Source organism: Dipodomys ordii, unplaced genomic scaffold (assembly GCF_000151885.1).
Source record: "Dipodomys ordii isolate 6190 unplaced genomic scaffold, Dord_2.0 Scaffold97, whole genome shotgun sequence".
Classification (NCBI taxonomy): domain Eukaryota; kingdom Metazoa; phylum Chordata; class Mammalia; order Rodentia; family Heteromyidae; genus Dipodomys; species Dipodomys ordii.
In genome coordinates this window covers 8,481,805-8,502,376 of record NW_012267313.1, presented here as the reverse complement: position 1 = coordinate 8,502,376, position 20,572 = coordinate 8,481,805, and the positions used below count along the sequence as shown (strand labels likewise).

Here is a 20,572-nt window from a genome sequence, read left to right as displayed (position 1 = left end):
TTTACAATAAAAAAAAAAAAAAAAAAAATAGCTCAAGTATTTGCTCTTTAAAGAGTAAAAAAAAAATCAATCTATAGATGTACCTTTATTTAACTGCTCAAACTTTTTTCAAACTGGAATTAAGTGTATCTGGATTTTGCTAATTTTGACATTTGAGTTTGACCAGATGTTTAATAACAGAGATTGTTTTGTTGATTTTTGTACCTATACATCTTTGTATATCATTCGATGTAGGCAATGAATAGCAGCTGATTAAAAACATATAAGATCATATGTTGCAAAATTTGTAGAAGCTGGTTATATTGGAATGCTTTATTTTAGAAAAGAGATTAAATTCGCTGAAAAATATTTGAACTTAAAATTGAGTAAGGAATTCCTTGGAGACTGTTACTCTAGACCATGGGAGAGTAGCATCAGGGATCATGTTTGACTTAGGACAATTTCAAACCTACTTTGGAATAATTTGCTTGCTTATTTATTTATTTTTGCCAGTCGTGGGGCCTGAACTCTGAGCCTGGGCGCTATCCCTCAGCTCTTCAGCTCAAGGTTAGTGCTCTACCATATGAGCCACAGAGCCACTTCTGGCCTTTTCTGTTTATGTGGTGCTGAGGAATCGAACTCAAGGGCTCATGCATGCAAGGCAAGCACTCTACCACTGAGTCACCTTCCCAGCCCTAATTTGCATTTTTTGATATCCTTGCACATAAGTTTAATCTTCTTTGGGGGGGGGTCCGGTTGTGGGGCCTGAACTATGGGTCTGGGCACTGTCCCTCAGCTCTTCAGCTCAAGGCTAGCGCTCTACCACTTGAGCCACAGCGCCACTTCCGGCTTTTTTCTTTTTGCTTATGTGGTGCTGAGGAATCGAACCCAGGGCCTCAGGCATGCAAGGCAAGCGCTCTACCACTGAGCCGTCTTCCCAGCCCCAGTTTAATCTTCTTTGAAGGATAAGCTGGATCCATGGGTTTCGAACCCATGTTCTTTGGGTGTGATCTGCATATCCAACATGAAGTTATCTGCACTGGCAGAATCCAGACTGGAACCCTGGACCTTGTGCAATTGACTCTATAGGATCTGATGGCATGCTGGGCTTCCTTACCTGATACAGGTTGGCAAGGTGATGGTTAGTTTTGATCAAAAATGGCTGGTTCACCCCTGGGTGGTCAACATCATGAGTTGCTGCAGCCAGTAGTCCGAGCATGATGTCCAGAGGAGTAAGGAAGCTGGCCAGCTGTCAAAAAATAAAAATAAAATTTGGGGATTGATGAGTGTGCTTCCATAAATGGTGACATTTGTTCTGGCTAAATCAATCACAATGAAGTGTTCTTCGGGCCTATCAGCCAGACCTCTCCTCTGAGGCATTCATCGAGGTGATATCCACCTGGAACTGCCAGGACCAAAGAAAAGGCTCTGCGGAAAGTAACTGCGCAAAGTGAGATTGTGCAGATTGTTCCAGTGCCTGCTTTCAACTGCCACTCAATTTCGTTTTGTCGCAACAGCATGGCTCGTTGGCAAACTGCTACTTGGTGGGCAAGGAGAAGGCAGGAATTAACATCAACCTTGTTCCTAACGTTGTAAATCAAGGAAAATGTTGAAGACACATTTGAGGAATTACTTGTGTATTTCAACTCCTGTATCTTTTCCACTTCCTTGAAACAAGTGGGCCGAGTTGTCAGTTTTTTGTGTGCGCTTTTATGTGCAATAAATAGTTGGGGGAGGGGACAGGATCATTAATTTGTTGGTTAGCCAGGAAAACAAGCAGAAAAATGGGAATCGCACACAATTAACTATGTGATATATTGCAACTTTTGGACTAAAAGGAGATTAAAAAGTAAAACCATTAATGCCTTTGGGATATTGGAGAGGGATGAAGCATCTACTTTATCTTCTCATCATTGTCCCAGAGTCTACCTACTTGACATCTGTATTTTTAGTGGTTGTTGTGAAACATCGGTAAATTTAATAAGAGAGTCTTAGACTGTATCATTTCCCCCAAAAATCTTAAGAAGCTTACACTGTACATTCTACCGAACACCCAATTCATTCTGCAGCAAAGAATTGCTTAGATTGTTAATAATAGGCATTACCATTTTGTTTTTTATTTTCTAACTTTGGATTGATTGGTTTATTGAATCAGAGTTGGCTTGCTAAAACAATTTTGAATCAGGATTTCTCGTTAGCTCAGTACAGATGGAGCTTTAACCTTGAGGAATTCTGAGGCTATTTGTTGGTCAAAAGCTATAAAGTAGGAAGGTTTTCCTAGTAAAGCTCAGTGCCAGTGCTATTTGTGACAAAAGAGCTGGTCTCTGGAGCCGCTGAAGATGTCTCAGATTTGTCTGTCCATAGAGAGGGTTGCTTTTTTTTGGGGGGGGAGGGTCTGGTCGTGGGGCCTGAACTCTGGGCCTAGGCACTGTCACTCAGGTCTTCAGCTCAAGGCTAGCACTCTACCACTTGAGTCACAGTGCCACTTCCAGCTTTTTTCTTTTTGCTTATGTGGTCCTGAGGAATCGAACCCAGGGCCTCAGGCATGCAAGGCAAACGCTCTAGCACTGAGCCACCTTCGAACCCAGGGCCTCATGCATACAAGGCAAGCACTCTACCCTGAGCCACCTTCCCAGCTGGAGGGTTGCTTTTTGTCCTTATGCTGCCTTGAAAATAAATATGGTATGAGACGGGCATTGGTGGTGTATGCCTGTATTACTAGTTATTCAGGAAGCTGAGATCTGAGAATCCCAGTTCAAAGCCAGCCCAGGCAGGGAAGTCTGTGAAATTCTTATCTTCAATTAAGTGGGAAGTGGAGCTGTGGTTCAAGTGGTAGAGTGCCAACCTTGGAGTGAAAAAGCTCAGGGACAGGAAACACCCAGTCCCTGAGTTTAATCCACGCAATGGGCACAAAAAGCAAGAAACACATAAAAATAAAAAAAATACAGTAGGAGAGGGAATGTCAGCAAACCCGCATTCTTTTCCATGCATCTATTATCTCAGAGCTGACACGGAAAGTTCAAAAGCAGTGATTTGCATGTCTTGTTGTAAATGACTACTAACAGAGTTGTTCAGCTACATTGTGTAATGTAGAGCGAGGGAGTTAGTGGCTGAGGGGGTGGGGGATGGCTGGCGGTGCTTTACCTTTGGCTCCCTCAGGTAGCAGTGCATGGCTTGAGTGACATCAGCTGCATGAACAGCGTTGTGATAGGGATTTTGACCATGGTAGTCTTCTTGAACCATGACTAGGAGGCAAGCAGATAACTCAGTCAGTTAAAATCCAATGAGAAAGGCATAGTAGGTCAGACTTTTTGAAGGTGCTTTTTGCTGAAAAATATCATTGACCCCAACAATGTATAGCCAGTGGATCCTTGGAAGGCCATTCACAGTTTTGGCTCTTCTGCTAAGTTATCTGTAGTGAGGAAGAGAAGGAGAAATAAGCAGAGAAAAGCTAAAAGGAATTAGGAAGCCTTTGGGATGTTCCAGCTCCCTCACAAATCATTCTTTTCTGGCATTCCTGAAGGCTCTCAATCATAGGAATGATAAACATGTAGAAAAAAAGAGACAATATTACTTTACAACATAGTTTAATTATTCAACGGTGCTGCCATATGGCTTAGGAATATTAAGTCATAGATGAAGCTTCCATTCAAAATCTCGGGAGGATCAGGCTCCTCATCTCCAGGGATTAGATTATTTCTTGACAGTATTAACCATTACTGATCCAAGAAAATTTGGATTCATCTTCAGCTTGGACCAACCTGAGGCCTCTTTGGCTTTGTCTACCTTATTCAAGGTATCATTTTTCATGCCCCTCCACTGTAACCCAAGACTTAGAGTACTCTTAAGCTCAAATAATAAAACAGTCCTAGATTGTGCTGGTCATTCATTTTTTGAGACTATTTTCACATGTTCTCAGGGCACAAACATATGTCCAGAGAATCTTTACAAATCATAACTATGTGGACCTATTCATAGTCATTATTTTGCTCATTTAAATGAAATACTGTCAGCCATGGGAAGAAGCCATGTTGAGGCTAGATCCAAATATTTCTGTTGTGCTTCATATACTTTTTACTCAGTGTGTAGGCCCATAGTTCAAGGCCTAGGCATGGCAAAAAAAAATTAAGGTAAGATCATTTAAGATTTGAGGCCTTTATCTACCATGCTGCGGTTCTTCATGCTTTATATTGAAGACTATTGTGTTCTGCCATTATTCACAAGACTGAAGTAGAAATTTGGAAAAATAGACTTACCTAAAAATCTATGCAAGGTCACCATATCCAGCTTGAAATGGTGAATGAGTCCATGGGTGTTGAAGAGGTGACACAGCAGTGTTACCAGGCTGTTTCCTAGAGAAAAACAGTCACCTGTTTTGACTTATTTTGTCACCATTAAAGTATCAAGACTAAAATAAGATCTAATCTCTGTGATAATATCCTCTGATAGGATAATTTTTCTTCCTTCATATTTGAAATGATTCACACACAGAGGATATTATCACTAGGATCTGGTCCTAGGTTTGTCTTATTGTAGAAAAAGATGAGGCTTTCTCCCTATGCCAGAGGCCATAAAAAAGTTAAAAGGAGCTTGCCTACTGACATATTAAGAACACTCAGTGTGTGGGAATATATAAGCATGTTCTTTTAAAACACAGTTATAACCACTTGAAATGTGCCGTAAGTCACTTCCTGCTGACTGTGACATTTAGTAGGGTATCCAAAGAAATGTATTGATTAACAGTGATAGGCTATTTATTCTTTTTTTTTTGGATCCGGTCGTGGGGCCTGAACTCTGGGCCTGGGCGCTGTCCCTCAGCTCTTCAGCTCAAGGCTAGCGCTCTACCACTTGAGCCATAGTGCCACTTCCGGCTTTTTTTCATTTTGCTTATGTGGTGCTGAGGAATGGAACCCAGGGCCTCAGGCATGCAAGGCAAGCACTCTACCACTGAGCCACCTTCCCACCCCAGGCTATTCATTCTTAATCCTATGAAAAATATTGGCTGAGAGGCCATTTGACTAGGAGGTATTTTAGAACTCAAGCAAGGAGAGATGAAAGCTATAACTTCATATAAGCATTTAAGACATATTGTTAATTTAACAATAATAATTTTGAATGTGAAAAAGATTGTAGAGTTTAAGACTTTCAAATGGGCCAAGAAGATGCCTGAGTTTATTGAATGAAAAACTATTTGCTGTCTAAGCATGTATTTCTGGTGTTCATAAATTGCCTGTTTCACTGTGTTTGAATTATTTCACAAGTCTCAATTTAGAGTTAGTTTAATTAATCAACTGCAAATGATTCTTGTCCATGGACTTCTGAATGAACTTAGTCTGCTACCAATAGATCTCATTTCTCTCCCAGTTTTGCAGCTAATTAAGAACTCATTTCTTTGTTTTTTTTAATTAAAAAATTATTACAAAGGTAATGTACAGAGGGGTTACAGTTATGTAAGTCAAGTAAAGAGCACATTCTTTTAGGACAATGTTATTCCCTTCCCTCGCTCTCTCCCAGTTTTCCCCTCTCATTCTGACCCATAAGATGTATAGTTCATTTTCAACAGTGTCCGGTGAGTACCATTGCTGCATCTGTTTACCCTCTGTCCCTCCATTTCTGTGCCTCTATTACTCTCCCAAAGACAGATAAATGAACAAACAAGACAAAAAGAAAAGAAAACAAAAACAGCAACAAAGATTTAAAAAACCTCTCATTTCCATTTCCTGGAGTTCATTTTAATAACTATTATTTTATATGATCAGATGCACCTTTGTGTTCCTCTCCTAAGAGTATCCTCCTGTGGTCTCGCTGCAAGTGAATGCCTAGAGTCCTGTATAACTCATCAGGTCCTCATGTATTTTAGATCTAGCTTCTGCATATGAGAGAAAACATGTGCTATTTGTGTCTGCACTTGGCTTACCTCACTTAACATGATTTGTTCTGTGTCCATCCATTTCCCTGAAAATGATATAATCTTATTCTTTCTAGAAACTCATTTCTTACTGCATGTGTGCGTGTGATTCATCAAAGTCTCTTTTTGAACTAGTTGTAGCATGTTATTGGACCTCAAATGTACTGAGTTAAACTAAATATTTATCATGTTCACTTTACTTTCGATGATAGTCATGATGACATAATTTTTTAATTAGCACTATTAAACAAGTTCTTTTATTTGCAGTTACTTTCATTTACCAGTTTCTCCGTTAATTTGAGCAAAGTGAAATACAATCTTAGGGGATCCATCCATATCTGGTCAAGTTATAAAGTTATATTTCCACGGAGTAAATTTACATTTCATGATTCTAGGCTATATCCTTTTGACTGCACAGTCTTAAGTCATCTATAATGACTTAATGTAAAAAATAACACCAAACATGATGGTAGATGATAGGAGAGAGTAACACCAGCACCAAATATGAGGTCTTTCATAGGCTTCTTAAGCTTGCCTAGGCTTGTTTAGTGGCCAGATGAAAATACAATAATATTGTATTATTTTTGATAAAGAAGGTTTTTAGAGGCACAGAACCTTAAAGCAAAACTAATGAGTATTCCCTTTTCTCTTTGGCTCCGTGTGAGCATTTGCACTTTCTCCTTAGCAGTCTTTTGCTTCTGGTGATTGCAAATTTATCTGAGCAACACCTGCAATATATAGACTGAGCTCACTAAAAAAAAAAATGCACAAGGACCCTGCCTTGTAAAAGTTAGGACTAGACTGAAGTGCTCTTGTGTTTTTAGCTTTCCATTAGCAATAGACGTTTTCCTTTAGAACGTAACATAAGTATTCTTCAAGGAAAGGAAGGTGATCTGCCAGTTCCTAATTCCTTTTAGATCATCATAGTCAGGAGGAAACTATCCTGATTCTAAAGTCAAACTCTTAAGGTCTTATTCTTGGCCTGAATTAACTTTTCTTCATCCTGGTCTTTCTTGAGAGGTGCAGGTTTACAAAAATGGGTAAAGAAGGAAAAAAGAACAGTAGTGTTTAAAAATAAACTTTAAAAAATGCAATGAACTCCCCTTTATCACGTGCATTTTGGTGACACTTCTTCTGGGTAACTTACCATTTGTCAAACGATCAAACAAGAAAATGTCAAAATCCCACATTCCCACTTTGGAGAGCATGTGCTGCAAAGGCAAACAGAAAATAGCGCCCACATGAATCACGTTGGGACTCAAACATTTACTTTTAAACAATTAAACAATTAAAAGGTTGGGTATAGAGCAGATGGCTCCCGCTACAACAGGTTTGGAGTAAACCAAATCTTACTTTACTCACTAATACCTATTCAGGAGACAGGCTGGTTCAATGTCACCCACAACTCTTTCTGGCTACAGGTCCTTGTACACATTCCTTAACTTCTCAGTACCTCAGTTTCCTCATCTGGAAAACAGGTTGCTAATCCTTCAGCAAGCTGCTGTAAGGAGGACACTGTTAATGGTATGGTGAGAGTGCACATAAAGTGTTTGGAGCAGGCTTATCCTCAGTCACATTGAAGCTTGGTAAAGTCTCTATGCCATAGACTATATTTTAGGAAGGAGGTTTGCAGCACATTCTTTGAAAAATGAAGTGAAAACCATTGCCGAGTGCATTATTTGGCTCAGTGTGGGCTGAATGTAAAATTAACTGCTGCACAGGAAACTGAAGAGTAGGTAATTGAAAATATTGGATAATTTAAAGGCCTATTGTGTAATGTAGACTTACTCTGTTTTTCTTTTTGAAAAAACATACTTTGGCTAGCATTAAATGGTGACATAAAAGTTGCAGTAGTTGATCCAACTCCTCCTCAGCAACGTTTCTAAACTTTCACCCCTTTGTTTGGGAGGGCATTCACAAGAGGAGCAGCTCACACTTCCACCTGCCTCTGAATGGCTTGACCTACCTGAATCCTACTCTAAGACCTCATAATTGATCAGAGAAATGAGGGTTTGAGAAGTTATTTTTGAGGTACCAAAGGTAGATTCAAGACCTCACTTCTGACATTCAGACCACTGTTCTTTCTGTATCCTCAACATCATCTTTTTAAAATGTAGCTGCGTTGGGTAGAGAAATGATCAAGAGTGCTCTGTCATGGTGTTCCAGTACTAGAGGAGTTTAGTCTTGCTCTCCTCTTAATCTATCACCTAATCACCTACTAGCCAACCAGTCAATCACCAATCAACCATACAAACACCAACCAAGAGAGCACCAAACAAACACTACCCGAACATTTGTCCAATCTCAGACTTTGGGTTGCTATAAATAATGACTTTTTAAAATTATAGATACCATACCGGGAATTAGTTCTTTTGACATTACTACTCATTTATTAACAGTATCTATTAGTAATATATATATATATATCTTAGTAGTAGATAATATAATATTACTCAGTAGATAAGTTATAAAATACTTCCTTTAACTTATGTTCAATAGCAACAGTTTGTTTCTGAAATTTAAATTCCTTTGGCAATTTAGGCTAGAGATAACTTGTAAACATTTTTTTGGGGGGGACAGGCAAACCTTAATTTTAGTTTTCAGTCAAATCAATGTCGAGAAAAAATAATTGTAAAATCATTAAAAATAGGTAAATGGATTGAAAATAATAAAGTAAGAATACACTATTTACAACCTTGTGTGAAATTAACAGTTGATAATTATTGGATTATTTTCAGTGTCCCCATAACAATGAGATAACTTAATGAATTAAAAGATGTAGTTATTCCCTCATTAGTGATTTTTGAATCCAACACTTAATTTTACTGACCTTTGCACAAATATATTTTATACATTTATAGAAATGAAAATAGCACGAGCCACGCGTGAGTGTAGTAAGCATGTAACTATGTCTTACCTCTGGGCTGGGGATGTAGCCCAGTGATAGAATGTGTGCTTAACTTGTGTGAGACTCTTGGGTTCAAGACCCAGCATTTGTAAAAGAACAAAAACGTATTCTCCTTCATTAATCTCTGCATTTCCCCTATAAGGCAGATGTTTTCTCTTGCTTTCACTTGATATTTGATGAAAAGATCCAGCTGTGTTGAGCCACTCACTAACCCAGGACCACACCCAGGACCACACAGCTTCTCAGAGGCAGAGTAGGGCTCAAATCTACGTGCTGTCAACAGAGGCACAGGTTCTTGGCCAATGGAGAGAGGGGTGACTGCTTACCCGTGCTTGTCCAAGGTAGTCTTCATCCAGCAGGTGGAGGGGGGCTTGTGGTATAATCCCACGAAGCAGTCTCGAAGCATGGAAGTATCTTTGGAAACTTAACAGTCTTTTCACCTTTTTCTTAGTGCCAATTTCCCCTGAGTGTGTTGTATCTGTAGAAAGTAAGCAGATGTATCAGTTTAAATATCTAGAAGAGAGCCTGTTAACTCCATTATGTAAAGAGTAGTGTATTAAAAAAGAGAGACATTGCCAGGTGCCAGTGGCTCATGCCTGTAATCCTAGCTACTCAGGAGGCTGAGATCTGAGGATTGTGATTCAAAGCCAGCCCGGGCAGGAAAGTCTGTGAGACTCTTATCTCCAATAAACCACTCAGAAAACCGGAAGTGGGGCTGCGACTCAAGTGGCAGAGCACTAGCCTTGAGCTAAAGAGTTGAGGGGCAGTGTCCAGGCCCAGAGTTCAAGCCTCAGGACCGACAAAGAAAAAAAAAGAGATATTTAAAAGATAATCTCAACAATTAGAAGCCTAAGTTGGGTATACTTGAAATTTTTCTAGATCTGGAGCATATATCATATTTTGTTGGTTTCGTTTTTGAGACAGGATCCCACTATGTAGCCCAGGCTGGCCTTGAACTTGCCGTCCCCCAGCTTCAGTCTTCTGAGTTCTGGGATTACTAGAGTGCATTACCACAGCCAGCTTCATATTTTAATATAGTCTAAATATATAGGTATTTCTAAATATATAGGTATTTCTTCTTTTTCTTCTTCTATTCTCCTCCTTCTCTTCCTCTTCCTCTTCTTCCTTTTCCTCCTCCTCTTCTTCCTCTTCCTCATTCTTTCTTCTTCATGCTGGTCCTTGGCTGAGGCTTTCCCTAAGGTTTTTTGCTCAAGGCTAGAGCTTTACCATTTGAGTCACAGTTACACTTACAGCTTTGTGCAGTAATTAAGAGATAAGAGTCTCATTGTGGCTAGCTTTGAACTGAGATCCTCAGATCTCAGTCTCCTGAGTAGTTAGGATTACAAGCATTATCCACCAGTGCTTGGCGTTCTTTCTCTCTCTCTCTCTATCATATAATTTATTGGTTAAAACATCAGGGTATTTCTGAGTGGACTTTTGGAAGACATGAACCATTTCAAATGCATGCAACAAATGTAAGCATGCCAGCCTCATTATCATCAACAAGGACACAAATGAAGTTTTGAAATTCATATAGTTCAGGTCCTCTAAAGATCTAGAGAAGTGCATGTCCATTTCTTACATGAATGAAGGAATTGATCCTACATTTTGATATGATAAACTGATGAAAACAAGTGAGAAGCCACTGGCAGAAGGGAGCCCACAAAGACCGCTTGTAGTATTGCTGTATGTCTAGCCACACCCTTGGTCACAGTAGGCTTATTTCCATGTGCACTTGTTTACCTCTTTTCATGGGTAAAGTCTAGATCTATATTAGAAAAAAATGTACTTTTATAATTTTTAGTCAAGAGCACATGCAGAGGAAAGCAGGCCTGGCTGCTCTGAATCTTGGCTTTGCATGCACAGTAAACCCCAAACAATGGGGCCTGCATGTTGATCATCTGGGAATGCCTCATCTTTCCTCTGTTTAAGGTATTTGTTATAATTTTGAGTTCCATGCAGGTAAAAGACAAGATAGAACAAGGTATGACAGGAGCAAAACTACTTAATATATGAGCTTTGCATTTTCTACTAGACTACAAAATTGATACTACATTCAAAATTGGCAACAGGCATCACTTTTGTGGCCTGTAGGATGACCCACAGTATTTCCGCTGGGACAAAGCATTCCTTACAGACAAGCAACTAAATATGCCCGGCACATTCGAGGAGAGTCTCCATGATGTGAACAGTCAAGGTTTGAATGTCACATGTGACATGAGTACTGAAATATCTCCCCTGTCAAGATAAGAGGTTGATGGCTACCAGGAAGCGATAACCTTCCATTAGAAAGGAATCATCCTCTCTTGTTTTTCGAGAGAGGGGAATTACTAATCCTTTTTGCATGGAGAGTATTGATTCCTTCATCGATAGTGTTTCTGAAATATTAAAGAACATTTGCCTCATCACACTTCCCCTTCTGGTGAAAGAGCTCATTGGACTACAGAGAGAGAGAGAGAGAGGGAGAGAGAGAGAGAGAGAATGTAGGATGAGAAATGAAGCTACGTTTTTAAGTCTCCATTTCAGTGTAGCAGGAAATAAAGCCGAAAATTATAGGATTATTTAAAAATTACACAGAAGATAACTTTTCAGGGATTACCTGAAGTAAATATGGGAAAATTTAAGCTCAAAATAAATAACGAAGAAGAGTTTGTAAACCACTGACAGAAACAGGAAACAATGCATCTACAGTAAGACAAGCAAGTAAGAGAATAAATTTATAAGAAGGGAAGGCCCCTCTTTATAGAGAGCTCACCCAATAAACACAAAAGGAATAACAAGGTTGGAAAATAATCATTTTTAGTCATCACAGCAATAATTGAATTTGGCTAGATTTAACATGCCTAATAGATACTAAAATGCTTAAGGGAAACGTAAAAAGCAGCAAGATAATTGCACAACATCAAACTGTAGATGCTTATTAGTTGGAGAGGGGGCAATGGAAGTTTTTGTAGTAGTGAAATGGATATAGAATTCCATTCTCATTAAGCATTCAGTACTCACTAATGAGAGAAACTGACATTTGTCACTCAGAATATATATATATATATATATATATATATATATACATGCATACACATACACATATATGCATACACACACACACATATACACACATACACTGAAGATACAGAATCACAAGAGTTTTTCTTCCCAAAGGGCATATGTAACTCCAGTAATAAGGATACTGAAAAACACAGGGAGAAGGACACTCTACAAAACAAGTGGCCTGTAAGCTTTAAAAAGTCAATATCATGAAATATAATGATAGTGTAAGGCATTGTTTCATAACAACAGAGACACTAGATTAAATGTAATGGATGAACCTTGTTCGGAGCCTGAGTCAGAGACACAATTTCAGTAAATGGCACTGTTGAGATAATTTGACCATAGTAATCAAAACAGCTTGGTACTGGCACAAGAACAGACCTCAGGACCACTGGAATAGAATTGAAAACCCAGAAATGAACCTACAGACCTATAGCCATCTAATCTTCGATAAGGGAGCTAAAAAAATAGAATGGGAGAAAGACAGCCTCTTCAGTAAATGGTGCTGGCAAAATTGGTTAACTACTTGTAGAAAACTAAAGCTAGATCCTTATATATCACCCTGCACCAGAATCAACTCCAAATGGATCAAAGACCTTGAACTCAAAGCAGACACTCTGAAAACATTACAGGATGGAATAGGAGAAACCCTAGGTCTCCTTGGCACAGGCTGAAATTTTCTTAATAGAGACCCAGAAACACAACAAATCAAAGAAAGTTTGGACAAATGGGATTGCATGTAATTGCAGAGCTTCTGCATGGCAAAGGACATAGCTAGCAAGATCAATAGAAAGCCCAGGAACTGGGAGAAGATCTCCACTAGCCATACAACAGACAAGGGTCTCATATCTAAAATATATCTTGAACTCAAAAAATTAAATCCCCCAACAACAAATCCTCAAAGAAACAACTGCCCAATAAATAAGTGGGCTAAAGACTTAAAGAGAAACTTCTCTGAAGAGGAAAGAAGGATGGCCAATAGACACATGAAGAAATGCTCAACCTCCCTAGCCATAAAAGAAATATAAATCAAGACAACATTGAGATACCACCTCACCCCAGTTAAAATGGCTATAATCAAGAACTCTAATAACAATAGATGCTGGAGGGGATGTGGACAGAAGGGAAACTTACTGCATTGTTGGTGGGAGTGTAAACTTGTTCAACCACTTTGGAAAGTAGTATGGAGGTTCCTCAAAAGACTCCACATAGAGCTCCCCTATGACCCAGCAATCCCACTTTTGAGCATTTACCCAAATGTTCACACACAAGACCACACTAAAGCTACCAGCATGACTATGTTTATTGCAGCTTTATTTACCATAGCTAAGATATGGAACCAACCCAGATGCCCCTCAGTAGATGAATGGATCAAGAAAATGTGGTATATATACACAATGGAATTCTATGCCTCCATCAGAAAGAATGACATTGCCCCATTTGTTAGGAAATGGAAAGAGTTGGAAAAAATTATATTAAATGAAGTAAGCCAGTCCCAAAGAAACATAGGTCCTATGGTTTCCCTTATTTACAATAACTAGTATATGTCTGAGTCAAGCAGAAAAGGTCAGATAAGTTGATGTTAGGGAAATGAACCCTAAGATATGTATTCAGATGTTTTTTTTTCTTTCATGAGATTGTTTCTAACACATTTATAAGATGATTTCTTTGTTGCTTTGTATGTCCCTCCCCCACGGTATAACCCCTGCTTTCACTGTATTTGATGTTGTTATAATTTGTAGAGGGGAAGGGAAAAAACAAATCGTTTAAATAGGGATACAGGTGGACCCATTGCAACAATGAGACGTACAAGTCGTATGTCGAAAACGAACTTTACAACTTTGGTTCCGGGGGTGGAGGGGGAGGATTGGGTGGGGGGGTAGGGAGAGGATGGGATGGGAAGGGGAAACAAAGGAGGAGGCTACAATGCTTGATAAGAAATGTACTCATCTTGCCATGTAATTGTAACCCCTCTGTACAGTATTTCACAATAAAATTTTTTTTAAAAAAAGATAATTTGAGAGTAAGGCAATAAGCCTTTCTCATGTAACTGTAACAGCATCTTTACAACAGAATAACATAAAAAAGATAATTTGTGAAATTTCTATATGGAAATATATATGTGATAATAATGCTACATTTGTAAATTTATTGAGTTTAATAATTGAACTACACAAAAGAATACCCTTGACTTTTGGGAAATACAGGTTGGAATATTTAGAGATGCAGGAAAATGATGTGAACAATAAATTCTTAAGTGGATATTTTTAATATATATATGATTTTAGTCAGCAGCACTTCCACAGGATGTAATATATGTAATATGTAAATACGTAATATTATATATTTTTATTTATTTATTTGTGTGTGTGTGTGTGTTGGTACTGGGGCTTGAACTTAGGACCTCTGATTCCCACTTGTCTTTTTACACTCAAGACTGGCCCTCTGTCACTTGAACCACAGCTCCACTTCCAGCTTTTTGCTGGCTAAATGGACATAAGTGTATCATGGGCAAAAAAAGTGTGTTATGGACTTTTCTTCCAAGGCTGGCTTTGAAACACAATCCTTAGATCTCAGTCTCCTTAGTAGCTAGTATTGCAGGATTGAAACTCCAGCACCTGGCTAAACACATATATATTTATATAAATAAATTATCTTAGTAGTAAGGCAGATATTACAGAGTATAACCATGGTTGCATATGGAAGGTGAGCATATGAATTGCTTTATCTTTGGAAATTTTCCATAGAGTTAAAATGTGCTTATAATAAAAGTTTTATGGAAAGAGGGAATGGGAAGAGAGTGATGTGAATAACACGAGGAAAGACAACTTTTTACAGAAGTTTTACTTCATAGGAAGTAGAGAAATGTGATGACAGCTTGATAGAAAATGATGTAAATTCTTCCAATAAATAAATCCATTATTCCTGTGTAAGGCAAACCACAAAAGAAATATTCATATATGACTTATTCCTGTTTTAATGTTCTGTGAAAATTTTCAATTTCTAAAGTACTATGGGGACATTTCCTTCTAGCTGAACAATAAGCAATCAAGATACCTGGAAAGAAAGGTAATGATAATTATCTGTCCCCTTAAAGTAAAACTTGAGCCTACTGCCTTATTCTCCAACCCAACTCCTCATCTGTTCTACATCTTTGGAGCAGAAGCTCAGATATTATTTTAAAAATACACTAATAAGAGCTGGGAAGGTGGCTCCGTGGTAGAGTGCTTGCCTCACATGCATAAGGCCCTGGGTTTGATTCCTCAGCAGAAAAAGCCCAAAGTGGTGCTATGGCTCAAGTGTAGAGTGCTAGCCTAGAGCTGAAGAGCTGAGGGACAGCGCCCAGGCCCAGAGTTCAAGCCCCATGACCATCAAACAAGCAAACAAATAAACAAACAAACAAAAAACACTAATAAGCCAGGTGCCAGTGGCTAATGGCTGTAATCCTAGCTACTTAAGAGGCTGAGAACTGAGGATCGCTGTTCAAAGCCAGCCTGGGCAAGAAAGTATGTGAGACTCTTATTTCCAATGAACCACCAGAAAACTGAAAATGGCACTGTGGTTCAAAGTGGTAGAGCTTGCCTTCAGCTGAAGAGCTCAAGGACAGCACCCAGACCCCAAGTTCAAGCCCTAGGACTAACAAAAAAAATACACCAATAAAAATAATCTCAACAGCGAATCTTTTCATAATCAATTTTTTAAAAGTGTTTGGATTTAAAAATGTACTATATGGATTAGGTACTAGTTGTTCATGCTTGTGATCCTAGCTTCCTAGCTACTCAGGAGACTGAGATCTGAGGATCAAAATTTGAAGCTAGCCTGGGTAAAAAAGTTTGTGAGACTCAGATCTCCAACCATTAAAAAAAAAAAGGTTGGAAGTAGAGCTGTGGCTCAAGTAGTAGAGTACTAGATTTGAGTGAAAAAATTTAGGGACAGAGCCAGGCCTGAGTTCAATTCCCTTTCCCCCCAAAACCCCCAAAATAGCATACAGTGCTATTCACCATAAGATTGTTCAAAGTTGTCTAACAAATTGGTTATCTTGATACATCTTTATAAACTTTCAAATGTACTCTCTGAGATGGCCTAGAAGGTATCTTCCAAGTTATTGTATTATTTGGTGGCCAGTATTTTCTATAACATCAGTGACTATGCTATTTAACATCTCCATGTAAGTTATTCTTTAAGAAGAAAATCATTCAGAAGTGATGTTAGTAGTTTGTAAAAATCTTAATGTTTAATTTTCGTCAAGAACATATCAAAAAACAAAATGCAAAAAATCTCAAGGCAGTTTAAAGAAACATGCAATATTGCCAGAAAAATAAATTTATTTAAAATAATATTAGTTAGCAGTCAACTGATGCTTAGGAAATACTTTGTGCTAGATGAGATAATGAGATTGGGTGTAAGAAACTAAAAGTTTTGTTTTAGGAAAAAAAATTCCATGTAAGAAACTATCTGTAAGTAAATTACCATTCTGTATAATTGATCAGGAATTGTTTTGGAAGGTATTAAAATAAAATATACACATTTATTCCCCCAAAGACTTTAAATGCATAATTAGAAAATTTACTTTGGAGCTGGGTGCCAGTGGCTCACGCCTATAATCGTAGCTACTCAGGAGGCTGAGATCTGAGGATCGAGGTTCAAAGCCAGCCTTGGCAGGAAAGTCCGTGAAACGCTTATCTCCAATAAACCACTAGAAAACCGGAAGTGGCGCTGTGGCTCAAGCGGTAGAGCACTAGCCTTGAGCTGAAGAGCACAGGGACAGCGCCCAAGCCCAGAGTTGAAGCCCCACGACAGGCAAAAAAAAAAAAATTTACTTTGGTAATTAGATTAGGAGTATGATTATCTCTATTCCGTATAGAAACATAAATAGTTTAGAAGAACAAAGGAATATTAATAACATAGTAAGAATAAGACATCTATATAATAAAACATCATTATTTAAAGGTACCCATCCTAATACATCTTTGTTTCTTATTGCTTTATGATCTGCTTCTCATTTGGAATAGTTATACAGACCCCTTCCAAAGTGCTCCATTGCTTAATCTATGCGAGCATTGATCTGAGCTGTGAGATTCATTTTTGTTCACTTGTTCCTTTATGAATAGTGCAAATATGTATTAACATATGTTTGCACTACTTTGGGACTAATTTTAGGGTGATGAAATTTGTATTGGCACTGCTAGTCTAGTAATTTAAAAATTTTACAAGTTGGAGTTGGCCTAAGTGCAAAAAAAGTTAATAAAAACTATTTTCCCTTTTGAGTACCTTCTCCATGGCATAAGGGACTGATGAAATGTTGGTAGTAGGAGAAATGAATATCTGCAATGAAAAGGATATACGTACACTCCTTTGATGAGGGTGTCTTGGTTTTGTGTACGAGGTCTGTGTCAACCTTCTCAGAGGTCAGACACTTAGTGACTGGTTCATAATCCACCACAGTGATATCAAGGACAAAGAAAAGAGAGCAGAGATGGTCACAAGCACACGTGAATACCAAACTACATAAACCTAATATCAGCATTTGTGACCCTTAATTTAATGGAACCTCTCAAAGAATGCATTAATAAGTGTCCTTTCTACTAATGATTGTGCCAATAATTATGATAATGAAAATCCCTGTTGAGTTAGAGGCTATTCATAGCCTTTTAAAATTCTCTTTTCACATGTCTTATACCATAGATTTATCAGTGTAAATGACTGGTTATACCCAAGTTCCCATTATTCTTTTCTTTTCTTTATTCTCTTCTTCTTTTATTTCTTTTCTCTCCTAACTTGGGATCTCTTGTGAAGTAGTCGTTCACTGTATGCACATGTTGAAATATCACATTTGTACCTCATTAATGTGGAACATTTTTATAACTCGTAAAATAAGGTTAAGTTAAAACACTTAGTTGATGTAATTTGAACAAATTCAAGTAGTTTACAGAAAAACCATGGTCCAATGACCTTGTTTTGAATAACAAACTAACTTGTAAAAGACAAGATGACAAAACTTACATTTGGTTTGAAATAATTTTCTCCATGGGTCAAGATACAGATATTTCTGCCACTGCCCTTGCTTTAAGTAAACCTCTGTTCTAACACTAAACTCTACCCTAAGTGGTGCAAACTGACTCTCGTTCACAGGTCTGATTTTCTTATTTAGGCTGTAAGGTCTAGGAGATCAGATTTTTGTTAGTTTTCTTTGAATTTGCACAATATCCTGGAGGTGTGAATACATTTTGACATTCCTTCCCTGATGTGAATACTCCAATCTAAGTTCAAGAATGTTAAACCCTGGAAAAATCATGGTGAAATTCTAGCATTCAATATGCAGCTTTAAAAAAGATGAGGCAAGAAATTGAGGGGGCACAGTTATGATATTCAATGCATATCCTGTGAAAGAAAACTTGAGAGGACTGGTAGGTTTGGGAGGTATGGGGATAGTAGGATGATATAAGGGGTGGTATTGGTTAGGATACATTGTACTCACAAACTGACATGTGGAATGGTAACCACTTTATACAGCCATATGTATATATATTATTTGATTTTAAGTATCGAGAAACACAACTAGCAAATTTACAACAGAGTTTTCCTCTCTTGTTATTCATTCTAATAGTTAAGGGTTTAGGATCCTTGCAAAGATGGAAGGCTAGTAGATTATTGAGAATGGCAATTTTCTTTAAAGCAGGCATAAAGATTTGGAGATTGAAGGTACCTAGTCTAAGATGTACTAAGATGTGATTTTTTAAAAAGTAGATTACTTTAAGAAATAGGGAAAAAAGAGGCAGTATGTAGAAAACAGTATTGGTGGATTTCCAAAACACACTGTCGGCTTCTTCGTTTTTTGATGAGGTGCTAAAGATGTCAGTGTCTGAATGAGACTGGTGCACATTTTGAATTATTAAACACTTTGGTTCATTTTCATGTACTCTGAACAAAATTCATAAGTTGGTTTTGGCTACCATGACTTCACTATTCAAATCTCTCTTTTCATAGTTTAGCATCTCTAGACATTAAAGTTTCCATTTATTCATAAGAAAATCCAGCTGCCAAAAAAATCTTTTAAAATAAAATATGATGTCTTCTTCAGCCTCTTAGAAATCCTCAGTGGCCATAAATGACCATATTTGTTTATTTCTACTTGGGCTCATTCTCTGAGTCAGAAAGTGGGGTGTAGAGACTGATAATGACCAATCATATTATTTGGCCTGTGGAGATTGTTTTACCCAAGAGTAGACATATTCTTAAGACGAAGTCACTAGTCTCTTTTGAGAGCTTGAGCAATTTGATTGAGATAGAACTAAATTCCTAACCATCCAGAGCATTTGCTAGCCTCAGAATTTAATACAAGAGAAAACAAGTTGTAAACATTATAAAACAAATAAAAATACCAACCACAAAAACCATGGGCAATAACCAAAACACCACAAAAGTAAGAGAAAATTTAAAAAGAAAGAAGAGATAAAAACCCAAAGTGAAATAAAACACAACATCCCCTTAAAACTTTGCTTGAAGTCGGGCAATCCATTTGAGTTGGGAGGATCTAAGAAGTTACTTTAAGTTTGAGAAACTCAATTCTTGACTACAATGTATTCAAGCTCTACGACATTAGCAGTTCCGTGTATGAAAGTTACTCACGACTTCTTGATGACTGTCACTAGGAGAGTTTTGTTTTGACACCACTAGAGTGGGAGGAGGAGAAGGAGGAGAAGGAGGAGAGATGGAGGAAGAACAGTCTTCTGTATGGCAGAGTCAAATTGTTTCTTTAGCTCTAACTTCTTAACATTTCATTTTTTTTTCAGTTGCGAGTTTTCATTTATGTTCTCGACAGTGATGAGAAACCAACTTGGCTGTTGTGAACAACAGGGTAGGAGGGACTTGGTTTTCCCCAGTTGTCTATGTTCATACCTGCTGCATTCACAAAAGAAATGTGATCAAGAGGCTCAAAGGCTCGTCCTTCTCAACACACACATTTCTGGCAGAAAAGCTTCCTGGTTTGCCTACTGTAAAAATCCATTCCAATCCACAGAGTGTGAATTCCAGGGTTAGCAAGGGTTCGAAAACTATTGTTTGCTTTTCGTAAGGATGGAAAAGATCTTCAAAAGTAATTTCTGAAAAATTCTTGGGGCAGTAGATTTTTTAAAAAAAATCTCAGTTTGAATGAAATTTAAATAAATTAGTATGAATCAGATCAAATTTCCTCAGCCCTCACCGAGAAACACATGCCAGGCGCAATGTGGTTTTATTGAACCCTCCGCTTCTGAGTTTGAAATGTTTAGCAAATCCAGAGTTTTGAGGGCAATGGTTTGTGGTAAGCAAATTGAGGTGACCAAACTTTTAGTTGATTTTATGTCTCCTGAGGTTAAAAACTGCTACATAACTCTCTAGTTCTCAGCATAAATTTTAAATAAATGTGGTCTTTTATCTGGAGATATGTATTTCAATTGTTAAGCATTACTACCCGAATTCCAAACATGTGCTGTAATGCAGGTCCACTTCTCTGCCTTTCCTTTCAGGTCCACATCCCAGAAATTGGACTAACCCTTTGTTGTAGTCTTCTTTTCCAATCTATCTCACCTATGCCTGACAGATGTATTCCTCTAGCACCATTCCAACCATGTCATCTTGCTGTTCCAAATCCTGCAATGGCTCCTCAAAGTCTGCGAAAATCAGATGATTTAATTTGGCATTTGTGGTCTTCTACGATATGATGCCAATTTATTGTTCCATTTTGATCT

The 20,572-nt window shown here is 38.0% G+C and overlaps 1 protein-coding gene across 1 annotated transcript in view; it reads right to left on the bottom strand.

The window, feature by feature from the left end:
* Positions 1–20,572, bottom strand: part of Pde7b (phosphodiesterase 7B) — a 308,928-nt gene that overhangs the window by 35,310 nt on the left and 253,046 nt on the right. The window contains exons 4-8 of the mRNA XM_013026804.1: positions 9,122–9,273; positions 7,035–7,098; positions 4,236–4,331; positions 3,124–3,224; positions 1,097–1,228 (exon numbers count right to left, since the gene is read on the bottom strand). Of these exons, the coding sequence (XP_012882258.1) occupies positions 1,097–1,228; positions 3,124–3,224; positions 4,236–4,331; positions 7,035–7,098; positions 9,122–9,273 (545 nt within the window). The remainder of the gene's footprint in view (positions 1–1,096; positions 1,229–3,123; positions 3,225–4,235; positions 4,332–7,034; positions 7,099–9,121; positions 9,274–20,572) is intronic.